We start from the raw sequence: 22680 nt of genomic DNA on the forward strand, positions 1-22680 counted from the left end.
TGTCCCATCAGCACCAAGGATCTCCTCAATAACTAACAAGTCTCTCCCTTCCTGCATATTAGCATGCAACTCACTGTAATAATGCCTGAGGTCAACATTACAATGAGACCGTATTTTTCTGAATCACAAACAGGTGGAGAAAAAGCAGACTTTGAATAAACGTGGTTTACTCTCTCTCTCTCTATATATATATATACACGTATTAAAGAACAGAGCACTTACCAGGGAAGTAGTAGTCGTGTTGGGGGGAGGGGAGGAGGAGAAGAGGGAAGTCATGAGCCTGACACCCTGGTAAGTTTCTAGTGACTACATGAGCACGTCCACTCCCAGCATGTGAGGAATGGCAATTTCCACTGCCAAGGTACAGGACCATGAAAATAAACGTGAAACACGCTCTAATCTCCACATCTGTCAAAAGCTTACCCATCTCCAATACCCAATTCCCTAATCACCCCCAAGCCAGAAATGACTCACACCTCAGAACTCCAATGCATTTCCCGAGCATAATCCTCCAAGGGCACTTACCATGCATAGTAAGTAACTTGTAAGTGAGTAGGTGTTTTTGTTATCGACTGGAGTTATTATTTCTTGTTTCCCCAATAGCACCCAACAGGGCTTAGCACAAAAAGGAGAGACCCAGTAACAGCCAGCGTGATCTACCATAAGGGCTTTAGAAAGGACAGCACTGAGTTGTCACTCAAGTTGAGAACACAGCTAATGACACATGACAATAGGAAATTTATGGATGTGGGGCCGTGGTGATTTAGTTTTTTGTTGGTGGTGGTAAAAGGGGTGATGAGCCACCATCTGGGGTTTTTATCTTCCCCTTGTTTCATTCTTCCTGGTTCCTTTAGGCAAAATGAGGAAGTATGGCTTACACTGGGCCACAAAAACTGTTTTGCAGTACCTTAAGAAAGTATCTTTAAATGCCCCTTTGATTTTATGATTCTATAGAAACACTCCAAAAGGTTCACAAAAAAAGGGGTTCTAAACATACTGAAATGACTTACTTCAAAGGAAAAGGCAGTAATTCTAAAAGGCAGCGGCAGCCGTTGGATCCTACCTGGTGTTCCCTTCCAACACATTCCCCGACTCTCCACAAAGCTGTGTGAGGGGTGTGTCCCGCCTCTCAGCCCCTCGCCCCCAGAGGTGCTCTTCACAGACCAGAATTTTCCGCAGCCTCACAGGGGGGAGCCAGGGACCCAGAAGCACTGACAAGCCCTCAGAAGCAGCACTGATGCGGAGCGCCAGAATAAACTCGGAAGCTGCCTCTCTCACGGTTGAAAGGACGAGGCACAAGCTGTTTTCTGGCATCCCCTGCCTCTTAAGGTGACAACAAACCAGCCTCTGAGCCAATTAAAACCCCTATAGTTTATGTTTTCTTGGAGAAGGACAAAGGGAAAAGTGACCTGAGCTTGCGGGGAGCATGACCAGCCACGTATGGTCCTGGTTGATAAATGAAGAGTTAAAAACAATGAAAAATCTAAGTCATGACTGCCATGAAATTGTTCATTCACGGTAAGGTGTTTCGGGCAGTTACAACTGGACAACAGTAAATTGTTAACAAGGGTCCCCTGATGAAAAATCTCCATTCTAGATCGCAGATAAGACAAGACGCAGAGTGCAATGCTATGGGGACACCCACGTCCCAAAAGGGGAGAGGATGTGTCAGTTACAAGTCAAGAGGGCCTACCCTTTACTGAATCCACTTTCAAGAAAAACTGTACTTTGAGGAGGATGACATTTCCCCTAATTGCTTCAGCTAATTAAAATTAGGTAATTAAAAAAATTTGAAATGCGCTTTAAATTTGAAGTAGGGCATAATTAAAAATCAGATTTAAAAAAATATCATTAGGGCAGTAGGGTGAAGGTTGGCACACTAGAGGGGAAGGGAAAAAAACGCAGTTTAGCTCTCAAGAAAACAGGAGGGAAATGGCAATCTGTCAAAGTTATTATGGGGGGGACTTGTTTTTTTTCCTTTTTAAAGACCAGAACTTAACAACTCGGAACATCTGTGCCCTTGCCTTCCGCAAGCATGCCGATGTCAAACAGCACTTCTCGTGTCAGTCTTCTCCCCAGCAGGAACCCGGCTGGTGAATCAGCATCTCGGAAGGCTGCTACTATTACTTGGAGCTAGGGAGAGAAAGAAGAACGAGGGCCGTGTCTGCAGAGACAGACTTAGTGCTGCGTGTGTGAAGGCACCAGGGAGCAGATGACTGGGCGAGGCCGTCAGCGACGTGGCAGGTCATATGGGGAGAGGACTCAGGGCGCTGGAGAGGGCACTGGGCCAGGCATCAGGGGCCTAGAGCACCAGTCTCAGCCTCAACGGGTAGCCGTCCAACATTTGGGCCTCAGATTCATCACTAAAGAAATGAAGGCGGCACTGGGCTAAGTCATCTCTAAGGTCTGTTTGGATTCAGAAAATCTACCATTCTGTAGGTGAATTAAGATGTGAAGTCACAACCAGAATGCTCCCTCACCAACACCTTACCAACACTGTGAGGACTAGTTAGCATTTGAATAGGACTGATCAGGTAGTAGATAGCCAAATAATGTGTTTCTTGACTGATGCTGCTTGAGAATCCAGTCCACGGTTCCTCGGAGTCTAGTACTGTGCCTGGTACATAATAAAGCACTCAACGCATGTCTACTGAATGACTTCATGAGACCCTATACTGAGCTCACCCAGAAATGAGCTAATTGACAAGGGTTCTCGTACAGCCCATGACCCAGCAGGAAACCCTGGGGAACCCACTCATCAATCCAGGGACTCACAGAGTGATTCTTAATAGTCTCAAACACTACATGAAGTATCAGAAATGGCTTAAGATCACCCTTCAAGAAGTCTGCATTAAAATTATTCCCTGATTTATTTCTACGAGAAATATCAGGCAGGAAAGAACCTAGTCAGACATGCTCTCAGGAGAGAGATTACCAGAAAGATGAAAATAACATGAAGCAGCAGAAGATTCCCCGTGAATATCACTCAGGCAGACTAACTACATTTGTCTCGTTCCTTCGGAAATCTGGATTCAAACAGAACAACTATTGGAAGAGAATTTACTTTAATGAACATATCCCCGACCACAGGCACATCAAAAACCGTCTGCAGAAAGCTGATGCACATCTGAGAGCAAAGACAAAGTATAAAATGGTTTTGGAAGTCACAGTTCAGATTCAGTTAAAAGTAACATCTATTAAGTGCCTACTGTGTATCGGAAATTGCTTAGCCTTCACCATCATCTCCTTTAATGCTCTCGGTAACACTGAAAGGCAAAAGTTATTAACTCCACTTCTGCAGATGTGACAATAGTGAGGGCTGGAGGGGCATCAAATTTCACACAAGAAATGAAGCTGGGGGCCCAACCAAGATCATCTGTTTAGGTCTAATACTCATTCAGCAAATAGTAAGTGTTTCTGTGCACTGAGCCTTATTTTAAGGAATAGGGAATGCAGCAGTGGACAAAAGAGGTGAAAATCCCTGTCTTCCTGAACATTCCAATGTGCTTCCTACCGTGGTTCACTGCCTCCTATTATCTCAACTCCACTGGGCCGTCTGTTAGCAAAGTGGTGTCGAGATTGACAGATTCAAATCCTATCTGGCCTTGCCACTGTCATGGGCCTGGAAATCAAGATCCTGAGAAATTAATGTTATTAAGGTATGAACAGATATATCATGATGGATCCCAGCACTAGTAAGAGACAACAGGACAATTAAGGACTGCCCAAGAATTATTCATAGATGAAAAAAAAAAAAAAAAAACAACAGGTTTTCAAATGAGTAAAGAGCAGCGTGTGTTACAGGACCGGAGATAATCAGAATGGAAACAGAACACCAGACATGACAGTAGACATCAGCAAAGGCAGACAGGAGGAGAGAGTAAACAGCGTTCCCCCACCGTGTGCGCCTTCATACTGAGGACAGATCGGAAAGGATATCTGTATTATCGTGTCCAAGTAGCCCTAGAAGAGACTGCACGGCATTCAGCTCCACCAGCAAGTGGTATAGGTCTGGCATAGTAGCCACCACGTGCATCTCCTGAATGATGTCATTTAGGTCCAGCTCGGATTCCATAAACCTAGGAGAGAAAAACAAGACAGCATCAGTGAAAGGGAAGCACTGAGGACCAAACAACAACATAATCCAGACAGAGACAATCTGTCAAAGCGTCTACAACAGACCAACCAGGAAGTACACTCATCCAAACATCACACTGTCACACAATTTCCTTGAGAAATCGATTTCCTCATTACAAAAATCAATCTTGGATTCAGATCTCATTATAGGGCTCCCTTTATTCTTGTGGTCACAAGTTGCCTTTTAGACTAAAGGCTCCTGAAGCATATTCTGCAGCATCGAATGACCCGCCCAGCGGTCCTGTGGGTGAGCTACCATTACCACTTGATGTGGCCATCCACTGTGCTGCTCTGGCATGGTTATCCCTTTCATCCAGCAGAAGTTTCTCTTACCGGCCGCTTCAGATCAAGGGCCAATTATTCCCCTCACTCGAAGGAAAATACTGAGATTCTGCGTCTATCCAAAACTACCCTCCCTTCCTCCAAAGCCCCGCCTTCAGTACACTGATTAGAGGGCAGATCCCAGAGTAAAGCAGATCCAGTCTCTGGCACCCTGTAATCACCACCACACCTTACATAGCACAATACTCCATTCACATTTTCACACTTGAACCTTTCCACAAACCTATGCCCAGGCACTAAGAACAAAACTCTTCTGCACTCGCCTCTCCCTGCCCTCCCCCAGTGTTTGACATATACAAAATGTCCACTAAGCCTTTGATGAACAAGACAGGAAGGTTTGTTCCGAGGAGGAAGGAAGCCAATCCGTGTAAAGCAACTGAACAACACCTGACTGAGAGTGATGGAGGGGCAGCAGCTCTAGACTCTGGGGTCAGGCTGCCTGGGTCTGAGCCTGATTTAGCCACTTACTTCACTTCTCTGTGCCTCAGTTTCTCACGTGTAAATAAGACGATAGCTACCTATCTCATAGGGTCCCTGTAAAAAGTAAGTGAATAAGTACATATAAAACACTTAAGGGGCACCTGGGTGGCTCAGTTAGTTAAGCGTCTGACTCTGTCTCAGGTCATGATCTCACAGTCCGTGGGTTCAAGCCCTGCGTCGGGCTCTGTGCTGACAGCTCAGAGCCTGGAGCCTGCTTCTCATTCTGTGTCTCCCTCTCTCTTTGCCCCTCCCTGGCTCGCACTCTGTCTCTCTTGCTCTCTCTCTCAAAAATAAATAAACATTAAAAAAAATTTTTAACACTTAAGAAAAAATGTCTGGCATATAAAAAGCACTATATGTTTGCTCATTTCTTCTTTTCCAGTTACTACTATTATTAATATAATATGTCTATCTTCCCTTCTAGAATTACATCTGTTGTCTCTATATATCTACCGATGCCTGCTTAATTAAACTAAGGCCATAAAGAGAAGGAACAGAAGCAGGGACTTTTGAAGTCATACCTGCCTCATTCAGATGCCCGAGGGGCTGGGCACATGCCACCTCTCCAGAAATCTGGATTCTGTAAGGAACAAAATCTGGAGCCTACAGTTCTTTAAAACATGCTTGTATTTCAGACAAAATCCGCTACCATTTTTTTCCCATTACTATTTTTAATCATAACATTTATATATTTTTTCCCAATTATAAAATACTTTTTATAAAAAAAACTGGGAAAAGAAAGACAAGCCTTCAGAAAGTGACAGAAACCACCCATTATCTCACTGACCAGAAATAACCACTGCTAACACTCTGTAGGTTTAAGTAATTTTTCTTAACTCCTAGCCTCTTCTTCCCCAAAAGTAGCCTACATAGTATATGGTTCTATATTCAATTTTCGCTGTTGTTGTTAACACAGGCTGAACATTCTCCCTTATCATTAAACATTCTTCTGCACCAGGAAAGCCAGTATCTGACGCTGTCAGTACTTCTCCCACGGCAAATCCCTCTCTGAGCCCAGCCAGACATGGCTTTAGAATCCTTCTCAACATAGCGCTCCAAAAAGAGACCAGCAATCCATCCCCGTGTGGGTGTAGGGGATGAAGCCATCTGAAATCCTTATTCTAAGTAATACCTTTTAGAAAAAGCTACCTGGTATTCCCTTGTATGGATCTATCAAAATTTATTTTACCAACCCCCTTTGCCAGACATTCAGATCATTTCCAATCTTCTCCCTTACAACAAATGACACAAAGATGGCATGCATTCATAATTATTGTGTTAGGATAAACTCCCAGGAAGGTGCCCAGTCCAAGAGTATGCATAATGTAAGAGTTTGCTACAGCCTGCTGGAAAGGTACTGACAGTATGTCAAGTGCCTGGTCCCCCCACCCTCCTCAAAATGAGTATCGGATTTAAAATCTCCTACAATTTGAGATGAGAAATATAACTTATTTTTTATTTTGCATTTCTGATACTAAAATAGTTAAAAATGTGTTAATGTTTACTAGTTGTATTTCTTCTTTGATCATTTTTATATCAGATACTCATTGATCGATTTGTAAGCATTCTATATTAAAGAAATGAACCTCTGTTACATGTTGCAAAAAATAAATAAATAAATAAATAAATAAACAAGTAAAAGATATCTGCCTTTAATTTGCACATTGTGCTTTTTAACATCAAAGTTTTTAGGGGCACCTGGGTGGCTTGGCCAGTGAAGCATCCGACTTCAGCTCAAGTCATGAACTCGTGGTTTGGGAGTTTGAGCCCCACGTCAGGCTCTGTGTTGACAGCTCAGAGCCTGGAGCCTGCTTCCGATTCTGTGTCTCCCTCTTTCTGCCCCTCCCCAGCCTATGCTCTCTCTCTCTCTCTCTCAAAAATAAACATTAAAAAAAATTAAAAAGTTTTTAAAAGTCTAAATCATCAAATCTTTTTATGAACTCTATTTTACACGTATCCTGAGGAAGGTTTTTTCCCATGCTAAGATCTAATGTATTTTATGATATACTACTTTTATGTTTATACACATTTAAATGTTGAGGAGTATATGATTCTGAGATATACTTTAGCATATGAACCTGGGGCAAAGATCTAACTTTATCTACTGCTAATGTCTGGCCAATTGTCCCAACACCATAATCTATCCTTTTTCCACAGATGTGAAGAAATGCCACTTTTATCATACACTAAATTTTAATGTGTATGCTAACCTTTTCATGGGCTTTTCACTCCATCTCAGTGATTGGTTTACAAATCTCTGAGCCAGGACCACACTTCCACATTATTACAGTATATTTTGTCTCCATTACAGCAAAATATTCTGTTTTGCTTCTTTTCCAGTATTTTCTTGTCTATCCTCACCTGCTTATTATTCCAATTTCAAAAGTACTTCTCTCAAGATTCTCCCCCAAACCACTTTTTTTAAGGTTCCTTCCACTACGCTTACAAACAGATTACCTTTTAGATCACCAGGTTCCCTATCACCTAACGTGTGGAAGCCAGATCAGAATCAGGACTCAGAAGGGTTGGTAGAGAATTCAGGTATCAGGCAGTAGGTCTGGCTTATCTCTGAACCTAAAAGGCTCAGCAAATCTCAAAGGCTTATATGCCTTACAGGAGTACTTTTAAAAAATCTAATGTGTAAGGAGTAAGGTGACACAAGATTTTTACCAGGAAGAGCTGGCAAGGGCACTAAAACATCACATTGAGTACAAGGAAATGATTAGGGGACCTGGGAGATAATCAATGAATGAATGTCAGCCCGGAGACAAGTGTCTGGTGGTAACCTGCAGGGCTCCGTTCCATCCTTAGGCTTGTTTTTGATGAAGAACTTGGTGGTGAAGGTACAGAAACAACAAACTTAACAAATGTCATGTAACACAAGGCTTAGAGAGACAATGAACACAGCAGACAACAGAACCAATTCAGAAAGTTCCTAACAGGCAGTAAAGACAGGCCAAATCTCACAGGAGGAAAATCACCTGGGATCCACAGGGAACACCACACCGAACCACAAAGTCAGGGCAGATGCACAGAGTGAGAAAGATACAGCTTAGTAAGAGCACACGTGGAGAAAGGACTTGATGGTTTTAGTTCACTGTAACCGCGACACAAATCAGACCGAGAGAGTCCTGCTGGGACAGAAACTCCTTCTCCTTCATCTCTGGATGCCCAGCACCGGGCACACTCCCTGCTCCACTACAGGAATCTGGCAGGTGCCCGGCCAAGGAAGGAGTGGAGGAAAGTGGCTGTCATAACGCTGCTGTGGTTTCGGCCTGCCTCAGAGAAGATACGGTAAGAGTTTCCATGCGGCTCAGATGACATCTCTTACAGGAACCATACTTTCTTTAGGAGGGCTATGGAAACTAATCCAAGCAGCAGCTGAGACTGTGAGGAGTCGAGACATCCTCTTATAAGAGAATGTGCTGAAATTCTTTTTCACTCCCAGTTGAAGTCTTAGGAGTCACAGTTGCCAAATGATGAAACAGGTTTCTTTGTAAAGTTAGATCCTTGTCACTGGGGGTAATTAATAAAGAGTGATATGAAAAAAAAATCAAGAAGAAGGGAGAATGGATTGTACCTTTCAGTCCCTTCCAACCTGGAAATTCTTCCAACTATGCAGTGGTTGTCTTTTTTTTTTTTTTTTAAGCTATAATGCAAGACTTTTTTTTTTAAGTGTATGTATTTTTGAGAGATAAAGAGAAACAGAGAGACAGAGAGGAGAGAATCCCAAGCAGCTCTGCCCTGTCAGCATGGAGCCCAAGACGGGGCTCGAACTCACAAGCCATGAGATCATGATCTGAGCCAAAGTCAGACGCTTAACTGAGCCACCAAGGCACCTCCCCAGCTATTTAAACTCAAAATTTTTAAGTTTAGAAAGTCATAAAATTATCAAAACAAAACACACAAAACAAGCAAAAAGGCAACTGTGAGCAGCAAAACATCGCAGAAATATCACTGGGGTCCAGTGTTACTTAAGTAATGACCTGGAGTGGGAAACGCCTGGACTTGGGAGTGAGACTGACCTGGGCCACACCCCCGGCCCCCTCTCTATAGGATGTGTAACCAAGAGCAGTGGGTCAACAAGTACGTGTAGGGCACATACTAGGTGCCAGTCACTGCTGGGGACGGAGGATGTAACAAACAACAAGACAACCCCAGCGGCTCTCCTCGTGGAGCTGCTGGTTTGCCACAGATTTAACAACCCTTACAGTGCAATTCCTTTTAAGGATCTCCAGTGCTGACCAAGAAAACTGTCACTGGGACGCAGAGCACAGGACCCAAAGCTATCTGGTTTAGGGAGGCGGAGAGTATCAGCTAGCCTATCTCTAAACTACAACTCCCTTAAACTTCCTAGCTGAATTATAGTGAGGATTAAAAGAGATAATAACTATAATATGAGTAACGACAGTTGGCACATAGCAGATGCTCAGTAAGTCTAGGCACCCTCAAGTCTGCTCTGCTGTAACAAAGAAAATGTTGTTCTCTCTTTGCTGACCAGGAATAAGCCTACTCATTGGAGGCACACACTACAGTATCTGTAGAGGACTGACTGTCTAGGGATTAGGTATTCCTTTAGAACAGTTGACTCACAGCTGGAAGAAAGGATCAAGTTAGAGGTCAATGGAAAGCAACAGAGGAACATATAAAAACAGTAACCCAGGCTGAGACGGGGTCATCGATTCCATCTGGTGTGAAGAATATTCTGCTAGTCTGCCCGCGTACATTTGCTTCAGACCAGCAGGACATTCTCCTTCAATCACAAGAGTGAACATTAGCAAATGACCAGCAAAGTAAAAAAAAAAAAAAAAAAAAATACCAGAAAAGCACCAGAAACCAATGAGTCCTCCTGCAATCATAAAACCAGCTATTGATGCACAGGGAGCATAATGTTTCTTCCACCCCAATGAGTCGGCAATTCTCAAAGTGTGGTCAGGGGGCTTTGGGGGGCGGTGTAGGAGGTGGCTGGAGATCCCTCCAGGAGTCTAGATGGATCAAAACTATTTTTACAGTAAACCCAAAACATTATTTGCCTTTTTCTCTCTCATTTTCTCAAGAGTGTATGGTGGAGTTTTCCAGACGGCAGCACATACATGCCGCCATCACTGCCCTGATGGCTGATGAAATGTGCACTTGTATACTCTAAAATTTCCTAAGATCAGCACTTTGGGGTGCTCAATGATCTAAGAGTGTGAAGGGGTCCTGAGACTAACAACTTTGAGAACCATCAAACTAAGTAATTCTGCCCATACGAAGAGAAGGGTAGTGAGGACTTACTAGCGAAGCAGCATGCTCTGCTCAACGTGACGCCTGGGAGAGTGCTCACCCAGCGTACAGCAGAGGCTGCAGAAGAACTGTCAACTGAATCTGAAATGTGGCCAAATGAAGAGAGGCATTTTGGGGCATGCAATCAAAATGACAATTGCATACATGGGAAAATGAATGTGAACGTTTCTGATCTCAACCGGAAAGTTTCATTCAAATATGCGCTAGCAATTTTCATCTTAATTGCACCTTGCTGGTCTAGAGAATTATAAAAGACACGGCACCAGCAAGAATTCAAGAACTCAAGGTTAGAACACAATGTAGTTTCCTGTGTTTGGACCTGAAAAAAAAAGTTCAAAAGTTGTGACTTAAAAACTAAAAATAGCATATACGTTTGTCTGAATGGAGAACACCATTGTTGTTGCTGTTGTTTTTAAAGAAAATAACATTTTTCTTAAAACCGTCATATAGACCTTAACCCTGGAGCATCTGTGGCACCTAAGATGTGGTGAATGCGACCCATGGAAACTCACTGCTCTCCACTGACCAGAAGCATACATCTGGGCGGACAGGTTCAAAATAAGTACAGTGTGATTTAAGCAGGGAAAAAATTACATATGTAAATATGTGAACAGAAAACAATCTAAAAAGATCCTCACAGAGACCATTGCTGGGTAGCGGAATGGAAAGAAGGTCAGTGCAGTGAAGGAGAACTTCCACTTTTACTCTTCTTATGCACGGTTGCTGTGTTTTATAGCGACAATCTGCGTGCATGTTGCCTGTATAATGGAACGCACGCGCAGAGTGCGGTATGACAGATGCTGCCGCGCGGTGGAGGTCAGCACACGACCTGACAGGACCCAGTGCTGGGAAGGCTGAGCTTGGATCTAGCCACCCCTCCTGTCAAAGAGGGCTGTGGCCTGGGTGCGGACTCACCTCTCCACTCTGTACCTCCTCGTTCGTCTACAGGGCATAGGGTGTTAGCCTCACTAGGCCGTAGGGAGGACTAGGTGCCCTCTGCTACCTCTGCGCCTTTCTTGTTCATGCTAATGAAGGCAGGCCTTTCCACATTCCTTTCTGCCAATGAAAGTAAAACTCATTCTTCAAGGCCCAGCTCAAATACCACCTCTTCTGTGAAGCCCTCAACAGCCCCCAACTTGGTATTCCCTTTCTTTCTTTATGTCCCCAAAGCACTCGGCTTGTATCTCTTTTAAAGTATATTTCCTTCTACCCTGCGTTTATAGTCAGTCTCCCTAGTAACCTATAAACTTGAGTACAAAGACTGTACTATTCAACTCTTAATTGCCTAGGGGCCTTGGGCCTATTAAGATTCATTAAAAGTCTATGTCCTGGGAGGCAGAAAGACAGGGAGGGAAGAGAGATTCAGAACATTAAAATCTGTATAAATATGAAAATCCCTTTAGTTAGAATTCATTTTTTCCCTACCTAAATCATACTGTACATATTCCACACCTTGATTTTCTTGGTCATATAACAGGAGATCTTTCCATGTTACTACTTGTCCAGATGACCTGAGAGGCATCAGATTCCTCCTTAAAGCACTTCACAGTACACAGTAAACAGTCACATGAGCGATCACATGATGAGCACTTACGGTGTGCCAGGCACTGAGCTAGACACTTGCCATTATTGTCACTGAGTCTGCACAACGACCCTGAGAAGGAGGTATTATTTCTTTCTACAGATGAGACACCTGAGGCTAAGAAAGGAGAAGAGACTTATTCAAGGTCATGTGGGAGTCACACCTGTATCTGTCTAACCCCAAAGCCTTTGACATTTTCTCAACAGTAAAGCGATCACTAATGACAGGCATAAGCAGTCTTCTTCGCACCCTGAGAAGAACAATGCAGAAAAGAGTTAACAGGACAGGACTGCTCTTTAGAAGAGTCTAGTCCTGGGCTGGTATCTGGGAACTTGGCTTTTGAAAGGTTCCCTAAGTGATAAGGGTGTTTTGTCCACCCGGAGCACTGAATGTCGGCTTCCCTTCTGGGAGCGTAGGGTTTGGAGTCATTGCTGACAAAGTCCTCCGTACCCTGTTCACAATAAATATCCTGGACTCTAAGTCTCAAACGGACTTCCCTGGACAGAAGCAGCGCACACAGGCTGATGTCTTTCACTGCTGGGAGAAAGAGACATGTCTGCACATAACCTGCTTGGAGAGAAAACATGGGGAGCCTACACGTGCATTCTCCACACTGCCTGGTATGCCTTTCCTTGCTGCTGGTAACCACTGCGTGCCCTCCAGTACCATGGACCCCGAGCCCTAAGAGTCTGTCCAGTGACCTCCCAAACATGTGTCCTGGGACACCTGGCACAAATCACAAAAAGCCAAGCAGGCAAAAGAAAGGAAAAGCAAACAACCCGTAGCAGGAAAAAGGGTGTCACCAAAACAGAGCCATACTTCTCTGGGTTGTCTGGAAACTTGATCCGCAACTCTTGGTTTTTGTATGATCTTTTTTCAAATGTAAGGATCATTTTCTTCACTGAGCTTTCATCCAGTGGTTCCTCCTGGTATAAAAGAAACAAAGGGCAACAATTTCGGTCCAAAGGGATTTCTGATTGACTAATCCCTGCTTCTTTTCCATGGCTCTCACATGCCATTCTGCCACTCACCTTTCTGGATCAAACATACAGTACACACTTCCTCTCCCTGCCTGGAAGGAAGGTTAAGGGTCTCGATCACACGCTACTTTGTATCACTCTGTGTGTCTCACATCTAGCTCAGGAAGCTCAGTTGAAGGTTTTAAAGACTAACCTATTCAATGAATAATTTCTTGAGCATAGCACATGGCATGGAATAAGCAACAATATTAGATAGTTTTATTTAATATTTACCTATCCTTCTCCTCTGCCATTCTGCCATAAAGAGAACACTCGGCGGTTTAAAAGAACTTGTTCAAGGTCAAACCCTGAGTCAGTGGCAGTGGACCTCAATCTTTTCCGCACAGCAGGGATGGGCAAACTCCAGTCCACAGGCCAAATCGCCTGGTTTGGTACAGCCCACAGCCTAAGAATGGCTGTTGACAGGCAAAGGTCCCTGCTCTGCATCTCCTACACATCACGGTTTCTGGACCCTCCTTACTGGCTGCTGAAGAAATCAGAGAGGCACTTGCAGGCCTGATACAGCAGCAAGAATTTAATAACCTCACTCAGGGGAAGCATAAAAAACTAGTAGACCATACAGTTTTCTTATTTCAAACACTCGAATAATAACTACAAAGGTAAATAAAATGAATTTTTGAAAACGGAATCATTTTCCCCAAAAAAGTCTAGTACAGTTTCAGGAATGTTTGCTCCTCAGTTTCTTGTTGAGGTTCCAGTCACATGCTACAGAGCACTCTCCTCTCTGACACCCTCCGAACTGCTGGCTTCGCAGCTCTGGGGTCAGTGACCACAACTCACCCCTAAAAGCAATAAAGAAAATGCTATTAACAGAGCCAGAGGGGCATCTGGGTGGCTCAGTTGGTTGAGCGGCTGACTCTTGATTTCAGTTCAGGTCATCTCTCGGTTCGTGAGTTTGAGCCCCACACAGGGTGCTGCACTGATAGTGCAGAGCCTGCTTGGGATTCTCTCTCTTTCTTCCTATCTCTGCCCCTCCCCTGTGTGTTTTCTCTCTCTCCCCCAAAAGTAAATACACATTCAAAAAAAAATTTTTTTTAAAGCTGGAAACGTATCCTTTTGGAAATCACTGAGTCATAATTGTGTAAGTACTTTAAGATGTTAGATATTATTTTGTTAAATGTCTATTTTCATATATTGGGTTTTAAGTGGGAGACACTGTAAACTTGTTTTGGGCATGACACATTTCTTTGATGTTATCAAAGACTCTTGGACCTTGAGAGCCTCTCCTGGACTCCCACCCGATCCCAGGTTACCTGCAGCTTAAAGAGATATAATACAAACTGAAGTCCATGCCCCGGCTCAGTCAGGACTCAGAATCTAGCTTCACTACTTATTAGCTACATGGTGACATTACTTTGCTGAATATAATCCTCAAACCCTCATCAAGTCCAACTGACTCTCTACTTCTCAAGTCTTTCTTGAATTCCTCCACTTGGCATTCAGAATAAAATCCTAAATCCTTCACATGACCCATGTAAGAAGGTCAGGCAGGATGGGGCCCAGCCAATCTCTCCAACCTAACACAGGGCAAATACCCCTTTCGAGGGCCCGTGTCTACTTGTTCACTGACTCTCCTGTGCCCGGCACACAACAAGCATGCAGTGAAGATGTGAAGGCAGGCAGGCAGGGAGAGAGTGAAGGCAAAAACACTACCTGTATCTCTCAAGGTCACAGAGATGACCTAAAGAGATGAGGTAAGTAAACTGTTTTACGACTACATTCATATAAACTCTTATTGTTACTATTAGCAACACGCACGATGTACCCAAAGTACTACTAGGATTTAACTAACTGATCTAAATTTCTAGAACAGTAAAATCACTGTTAAGCAACCTCAACCCCCCATTTTCTTTCCAAGGGCTGACGTCTCGCCCACTCTGTAGGAAAAAAACATATTAGCGTTAATACAGCTCTCGGAGGATTCCCAAAACCTTAGCCTCTCCAGGGTCTGGCCTTCCCACCTTTAATTTCTCTCCAACGCTGGGGGAAAACTGAATTATCGGTCTTAGTCATCAACCACAGCAGTACCTACAATAGCTCAACGTCAGAAAGCAGAGGGAGATTTCAGAAAGATGAATGCTGGTGATGTAGCACAAAAAGGACAATAATATTTTACAAGCTCACGTGACTTCACAGGGGCAAACATCACTTGTTTCTCATCAAATGGGACTTTGGTGGCAGTGAGAAAATAACTCCTGGACTTGCAGTCTTCCATGTGTCATTTTTACAAAGCGATCTCTTTTCCCCTGTCCCTTAACAGAAGACCTGGTCCCACATTACATTTCTGTCTCCCAGGCTAGAAACCACTTACCCATGACAGCTACTATCCTAATCCTCCAGTACCAGCCTTGCCCTACATGGGAATTATACCTGCCAATTAACTGCTGCTGCAGGGCTAACAGATTGAGCAGAAGCTAGTGAAGAGGGAGGGAGGGAAGGAGAGAGGGAGGGAGGGGAGGGAGGGGATGTGCTACACACACTGTTTGTCTAAGCCGAGCAGGGCTGCTGCCCTCAGAGAGGAAATTCGGGACTGTCTCCCACCACAGATTTCCAAGGTGCCACCGTCTTTTAGGGGCAGATCCCCAAATTAGCACTGGTACAAATCCTAGTGAGAAGAGAGTTATTGTCACAACACAGTAAAGACCTTTCTGGAATATGAATCCATTTTTTTCCTTTCTCAGATTCACACTCCAGCTTCATTTTTAAAATCCAAACTTAGCATCAGGTCTTTCAGGGAACCAAAAAACAGCTGGCTCTTAAGAATCTATTTCCATAATTCATATTGAACAAAATGCCAGAGTGAAATAACATACAAGTTAACACTTAAGGATATAAAAAGACACTTAGGTATAAAAAGACACTTAGGTAAGGTCATTTTATTTTTAATCACTGATATTTTACCTCAACTCCTTTTTAGCTTCATTCATTTTTTCATTCAATAAATACAAATTGAAGGCCTACCAAGAGCTAGGCATTGCACCGAGTGCTGGAGATACAGCTGTGAACAAAACAGAGCCAGTCTCCGTTTTCACAGGAGGTGGGGACAAGGATAACAAATGAATACAATAAACAAACCAGGATTTCAGACCATAAGTGCCGTGTTTGTTTCCCGAACAAAGTGGCAAGACAATGAGAGAATGACTCACAGGAGTACCTCAGAGATAGGACAGGTTTCTCTGAGGAGGAAACATCTGAACCGAGACCCTGAATGAGAAAAAACCAGCCATGAAAAGCATTAGGGGCAGAACATTCTGCAAAGGACACAGAAGTAAAAAAGTCCTGGGGTAGGAATGAGTGGGCCTTTAAGGCACCCTTTGGAAAAGCAAACAGAAAGGCCTTTAGGCACCTCTTTTCCTAAACTGTAATTTTTCAGTCACACCTAAATACCTCATCTCTTAGCTCCCCCTTGAACTTCACCTTTGTTGCTTTACAAATGCCATGTCAAATGAAGAGTCCTTCAGCCACAAGTTTGATAAAATTCTACTCCTCTTTCAAAAAGGGACTATTGACTATATTAAAAAATCTAAGTGCCTTCAATGTGTCCAGTCTAGGAAGCCCCCCGAACCTCCTCACTCAAGACCAACAGCCCCACAATTGAGTGCTCGGGCCTCGATTAAACACAGAATCCAGAATAATTTAAAAACTCTATAATCTTCACATTTTGAAAAATGCTTTCCCAACTCCACTATCCCATTTAACCTTCATGTCAATACTGTGCAAGAAGTAATCTTACCCCCATTTTACAGATTAAGCTGAAAATCTCAGAGAAATTAAGTATCTGGCCTAAAATTACACTCCACAGATACTGTGTCAGGGCCAGCCAAGCCTGTCACCTTACCTCTTCCTCTTCCTCCTCACCCTCTCTGTCAATAATCTGAAGGAGTCTTTTTTTGTCATCATCGGCTTCTTCTGCCACACTCGTCTCCTCTTCTCGGCCGCGGCCGCGTTCTCGAGTGCCAGCTTGTCTCCGCCGCATTTTCAGTTCTTCTTCCTCATCATCCCGGGGACGTTTTGTGCCTCTGTTGGGCTGAAAAAGAGAAAAAGGAAACACAAGATTCCAGAGCTGGAAAAGACACAGTAGGGCATACATAGTAAATATTCTAAAAGCTTTTAAGAATTCATGGATTGAGGGGCGCCTCAGTGACTCAGTCGATTAAGCATCCGACTTCACCTCAGGTCATGATCTCATAGCTTGTGAGTTCGAGCCTCGCGCCGGGCTCTGTGCTGACACCTCAGAGCCTGGAACCCGCTTCAGATTCTGTCCACCTCTCTCTCTCTGCCCTTCCTCCACTTGCACTCTTTTTCTCTCTCTCTCAAATATAAATAAACATTAAAAATATAAAACATAAAAAGGAATTCACCATATGAAAAGCACCACACAATACAATTCCTCCCACAAAATGAAGTTAAGTTCTAAGTGGTCATTTTTCAGACCTTCAATGATTTCATAAGTAAATAACTGAAATCACCTACAAGGTAGTTGGCTTTTTTCTTTTTTTACAGAATTTTTTTAATATGCAAAATTTTACCACTTCCCAAAAGTTCTTGTGCATACAGAAATCCCAGGGAGGAGAAGAGGCACTTTGAGATAGGTTAGGCTGGCTTACTACTTATGACACAATCCCCAACACCAATCCCTTCGCACATGGTTTTTGTTCACGTCTAAGGAAGACTACAGTCACTCACAAGTAGTTCAAACAGAGAATATTACATATGTAATATCCAAGGGTCTACCGCACTCCGAAGTCCTACTTTACTGAGTAAGGCCCAGACGCAGTATTACCCAAAATCACAAAACCAGCAGCAGCACTGAAATCAGAATCGCCACTTCTTGGCTGCTAGTCCAGGGCTCTGTCCGCCACACAGTTAGGTCCTCATTTTGCCTTTGACACTGCAGTCCCCAGAGGAGTTCTTAACAGCAACCTTCTATTACATTGGAAGAAAATGGGGCACCACTGAAATGGGCTTCAGAGCTGAGGAGAAACAGCACGGCACCAGGTATCAAAAAGCCCACCATCCCCCACCAGCTCAGCTCACTGCTGGTGCAACTTTGGGCATGTCGTGTAACCTTTCTGAACCTTAGTTTCCTCGTCTGCAAAGGACAAATGGACATTATAACTCCTTTCCCTGTGAACTTCAAAGGATGCTTTTATATGTGTGTATTTTTACCATTTTTTCCCAGCTTCAACAAAATATAATTGTCATATAACATTGTGTCACAATGTGATTATCTGATTCGTGTGTGTGTGTGTGTGTGTGTATCACAAAACAATTACCACATAAGTTAGTTAGCACCTCAATCACCTCATATAATTACTGTTTAAAAATTATTATTTTTTTTTTTGGTGGTAAGAACATTTAAGATCTACTCTCTTAGCAACTTTCAAGTATACAATACGGTATTGTTAATTGTAGTCACTCTTGTTATACACTGGATTCCCAGAACTTATTCATAACTGGAGGTCTGTATCAAAAGGTTGCAAACTTTAGTGAAAGAATGCTAAACTATAACACTACTAAAGAAATAGAAGACATTCTTACTATAAGGTAATCCACATGATTCTGCCGCCCTCAACACAAGACATGTGTGTTAGGCTCAACGAGCTTTTCTTTATCATTATAACGAACACACCAATAGTGTGCTAGGTGCGACATGGTTTATTACTGCCACCAGAAGAAAATGCCACATTTGCTGCCAACTTGCTAAGCTGTCTGGTGATAGGAGACAAATTTCTACTAACCACATGACACATCTCACCTCGTGACGTATAACCCACACTGCTACTGAACTCCACCACCGCAGTGGTGCAAAGTCATTCCCCTCTGTATTCACACTCCCTGCTGGTTCCACATACCAGGTGTGCCAGTAAGTCTAAGCATATGACACCGCTTAGAAAACTCACATTAGACATTTTGGTTCGTGGGTTACCACCTGCTATTTTTCACTCTGTTTCTAGCCTCCGTGAGATAGATTATCATTTCATACGATAACATTCTATTTCCATAAAGACAAAAATTACAAAACTCCATTGTCATCATTACCGGTCTACACTTAGAAAAAAAGGAGAGAAACAAGAAAGAAATAAACATGCCGGTTACCAGGGAGCACAAAAAAAAGGAGGTGGTGGTGGTTTTCACGTGAGAAAGGAAGGAAAGGTAGCTTGATCCTAAAGGAGGGAAGGCTTCAAACCAGAAATCTGTGGCTCCCCAGCAGGTAAGGAACCTCAGCCCCCTGGGAACACTAATTCTTTCAGGCTCATAAAGCGAGCCCTGCTGCGATTCTGATTAGCGTGAGCCTGCTGCAGCAGTCAAATCAAAGCATGAGCTCCATAGTTCTCCACGGAAAGGAGGTTTCTGGATTGTTTATCTCTGAGGGCAGAGAGAAAAGGCAGTGGACCACAATCAAAAGGAGAAAGCTAAATCCCCCCGCATGCCACCTCCCTGGTTAAGAAACGTAAAACTGAGAGAACACAGGCAATGTCTCTTTGGAATACAGCTTCCAACCTACTTTTTTAAGACAAACATTTCAGAGGTAGGGAAGAAGTTTCACTTTTACCTCTAATAATTTCCACTGAAATAGCACTCTCCTTCTGCAGAACTTAAAGCACCTATTTTAATTTCCACTACATCTCTGGGGAAGAGAAGTAGGTTAACAGTTCTATTTTACGAGTGGGAAGATGGGATGCCTGAGATCCTTCAATAAACCCTTGCAAAGACAACCCAGCCCCTTCTCAAAGTTGAACCCGATCTCTGGGAAGTTTGCTGATCTACCAGGATCCCAAGACCCTAACTGAGACAGGTCTGAGGGACTTTCAGTCAAGAACATATACCCACAGATAAAGTCATGTAAGACCTTGGCCACATTAGAATAATATTTGCTAAACCATTCATTCAGCAAATAATGTATTAAGGAACTGCAAGTCTTGAAGGGTCCTCAAGTAATGAGCTGGCCCAGTGGCATTCCCAGGCTTCCATTTGGGTCATGTCTAAATAGGGACACAGGGACAGACAGGGCCAGCACGGATTCTTGAGACAAGAACAGCTTTGTTCATCTTTAGGAATAGTTTAGGGGTGCCTGTGTGGCTCAGTCGGTTGAACGTGTGACTTCGGCTCAGGTCATGGTCTCACAGTTCATGAGTTCGAGCCCCGCATCGGGCTCTGTGCTGATGGCTCAGAGCCTGGAGCCTGCTTCAGATTCTGTCTCCCAGGGCGCCTGGGTGGCTCAGTCGGTTAAGCGTCCAACTTCGGCTCAGGTCAGATCTCACAGTTCGTGGTTTTGAGTCCCGCGTTAGGCTCTGTGTTGAAAGCTCAGAGCCTGGAGCCTGCTTCAGATTCTGTGTCTCCCTCTCTCTCTGCCCCTCCCCCACTCACATTCTGTCATTCTCTCTCTCTAAAATAAATAAATATTAAAAAAAAAACAAAGGAATAGTTTAAGCAGAACATCCCTAAGAGGGCAACCTTCTGGTTCACTGTTGCCACGATTCCCTCCCCCGTCACACAGGGCATTAAGCCTGAGTTCCTCTTGCAGCAGCTCTCCCGCAGAGCAGAGCAGAGCAGAACCCGTAAGGATGCTCGGACCTGGCTCCTTCACCAACATCATCAGCTCCCACCTCCAAGACAGGTAAGCCATCCGGGGGCAGCTGAGGGGCTCAGTCAGGTGGGCGTCCGCCTCTAGGTTTCAGCTCAGGTCATGATCTTATAGTTCGTGAGCTGGAGCCCCGCACTGGGCTCTGCATTGGCAGTACAGAGCCTGCTTGGGATTCTCTCTCCCCTTCTCTCTTTGCTCACTCTCCCGGTCTCTCTCAAAATAAACTTAAAAAAAAAGAGAGAGAGAGAAAGAAAGAAAGTCTGTTCTTCTCAACTGTCTCTTTTTCACAAATGAACACTCCAAATACTGATATTTCCACTCATCTCTGAAATTTGACCACTCAGAATAATAAAGGTTTTGGGGCGCCTGGGTGGCTCAGTCGGTTAAGTGTCCGACTTCGGCTCAGGTCATGATCTCATGGTTTGTGAGTTCNATAACAAAGGTTTAGATTCATTTCTGTAACAAATTTTTATTAAATGGCAACTATGTATAAGGCCTGTGCTGGCGACTGGGAACATAAGTGTGAATAAGATAAACACTGCTTTGTTGCTAAGGGGCTTAACAGTCTAGGACATAGCTGCCCAATCAAAATGTAATGCAAGCTACAGATGTACTTTTAAGTTTGTTAGGGGACGCATTTAAAAAGTAAAAAGCAGGTGGCTTTAAATGTAATACGTTTTTTAATTGAATATATTCAAAATATTATTTCAACATGTAATCAATATTTTAAAAATTACTAATGAGATATTTTACATCTCTTTCCGTACACAGTCTCTGGACTTTGCAGACTACTTTACACTTATCGTGGACCTCAGCACAGACCCAGCCCCATTTCATGCACCTACAAGCCGGATACTGCTAGAGGCTACCAGACTGGCTAGCACAGATCTAGAGGATTTTCATCTGGGGGATTCCTGTTCCCTGATAAAGCCAAAACGGAACTGTCTTTCCAGCAAAACTGCATAAAATATGGACTCACAAAAAGCTGAAGTCTTATTTGTGAAAGGTCCTCCCCCTCAAAAAAATGATGAAGCTAACAACACCCTGACCTAGAAATAAACATCTACATCATATTTACCAATATTCACTACCGAGAGAGTGATCAGTCACACAAGACAAAACAAGAATATTTAAGTGGGAAGAATCTCGGGGCTGTCAAACTGATTCCGCTACAGAAGAGCCAAAGGGCCCCGGATTCGGGAAGGGAATGGAAACCTCACAGCCTGTCAGAGAGGTCAACAGCTCAGGCCCGAGCTCTCCCTGCATCTTACAAAACCAGTCCCAAAAGGAGTAAGCCATTCTTTCCAGTCACCTTTGGAGATTAATTTTTTGTGGGATCTGAAGGGTGTTTGGAATCCCTCAAGATGAAGGAAGGACAAAAGAGACTGTACTTCATCAAGTCATTTCTTTGTTTTCTGGTGCCCACAAGACTAGAGGAAAAAATGATTAACTCTTAACTTCTGATGTACCAGAACACCGGCCTTTAAAGATTTAAAAATTCTTCTGCACTCCCTGCCCTCCTCCCAATAGGTGGTGAGCGGTATAAATAAATGCTCACTAAGCATTTGCTACCATTCAACCACACAGCTGGTAGCCTTTCCAGGATAAATAAAGGATTTCCACTTGCTCAAAGCTTATAGTAAGCTTCAAGATTATATATATATAAGATGCTTTTACTCTCTGAAAAACCTTGAAGCCTATTATGTGTGTGCATGTGTGATGGATGATATATATACATATCTATCTCCTCCTAGAAGCAGAAATCAAGACATTGCCATGAAAGCTTTGAAAGAGTTAAAAAATTAAATAAGTAATCTGTCTAGGAATACTCCCTGCGTACCCAGACAATATCCAACCTAAGCTTTTGGTTTCATTTTTTTCTCTCTCCCCCTTTTTTTTTTTTTTTTTTTAATTAAAAAGCAGTGAGAAGCTGTAGCTATAATGAGGAGCTGTGGGAAAATGCAGTTATATTGGGCTCAAAGTAATGTACCATAGGAAGAGGCTACATCACCAGAACGAATCCTAAATTAAAACTCCACTATGAAACCAACTCCATTTCCTCTGAGCATGCAATCTATATTATCGCATTTATGGTCTTGTCTCGACCTCAATTAGACTTGGGGATGGGGGGAAGAAAGGGGACTTCTATAATAAGCAATAATGGCATCATTATGATAAATTATGAAAACACACAGTGCAATTATTAATGGGAAAAGCACATCTAT

The 22680-nt window shown here is 43.3% G+C and overlaps 1 protein-coding gene across 1 annotated transcript in view; it reads right to left on the reverse strand.

Moving 5' to 3' along the window:
• The window catches only part of CTNNBL1 (catenin beta like 1), a 161039-nt gene that overhangs the window by 112588 nt on the left and 25771 nt on the right, over positions 1-22680 (reverse strand). The window contains exons 2-4 of the mRNA XM_077778830.1: positions 16706-16894; positions 12647-12753; positions 3938-4079 (exon numbers count right to left, since the gene is read on the reverse strand). Coding sequence (XP_077634956.1) covers positions 3938-4079; positions 12647-12753; positions 16706-16894 — 438 coding nt within the window. The remainder of the gene's footprint in view (positions 1-3937; positions 4080-12646; positions 12754-16705; positions 16895-22680) is intronic.

The sequence above is a fragment of the Crocuta crocuta genome, unplaced genomic scaffold (assembly GCF_008692635.1).
Source record: "Crocuta crocuta isolate KB4526 unplaced genomic scaffold, BGI_CrCroc_1.0 scaffold248, whole genome shotgun sequence".
NCBI lineage: Eukaryota > Metazoa > Chordata > Mammalia > Carnivora > Hyaenidae > Crocuta > Crocuta crocuta.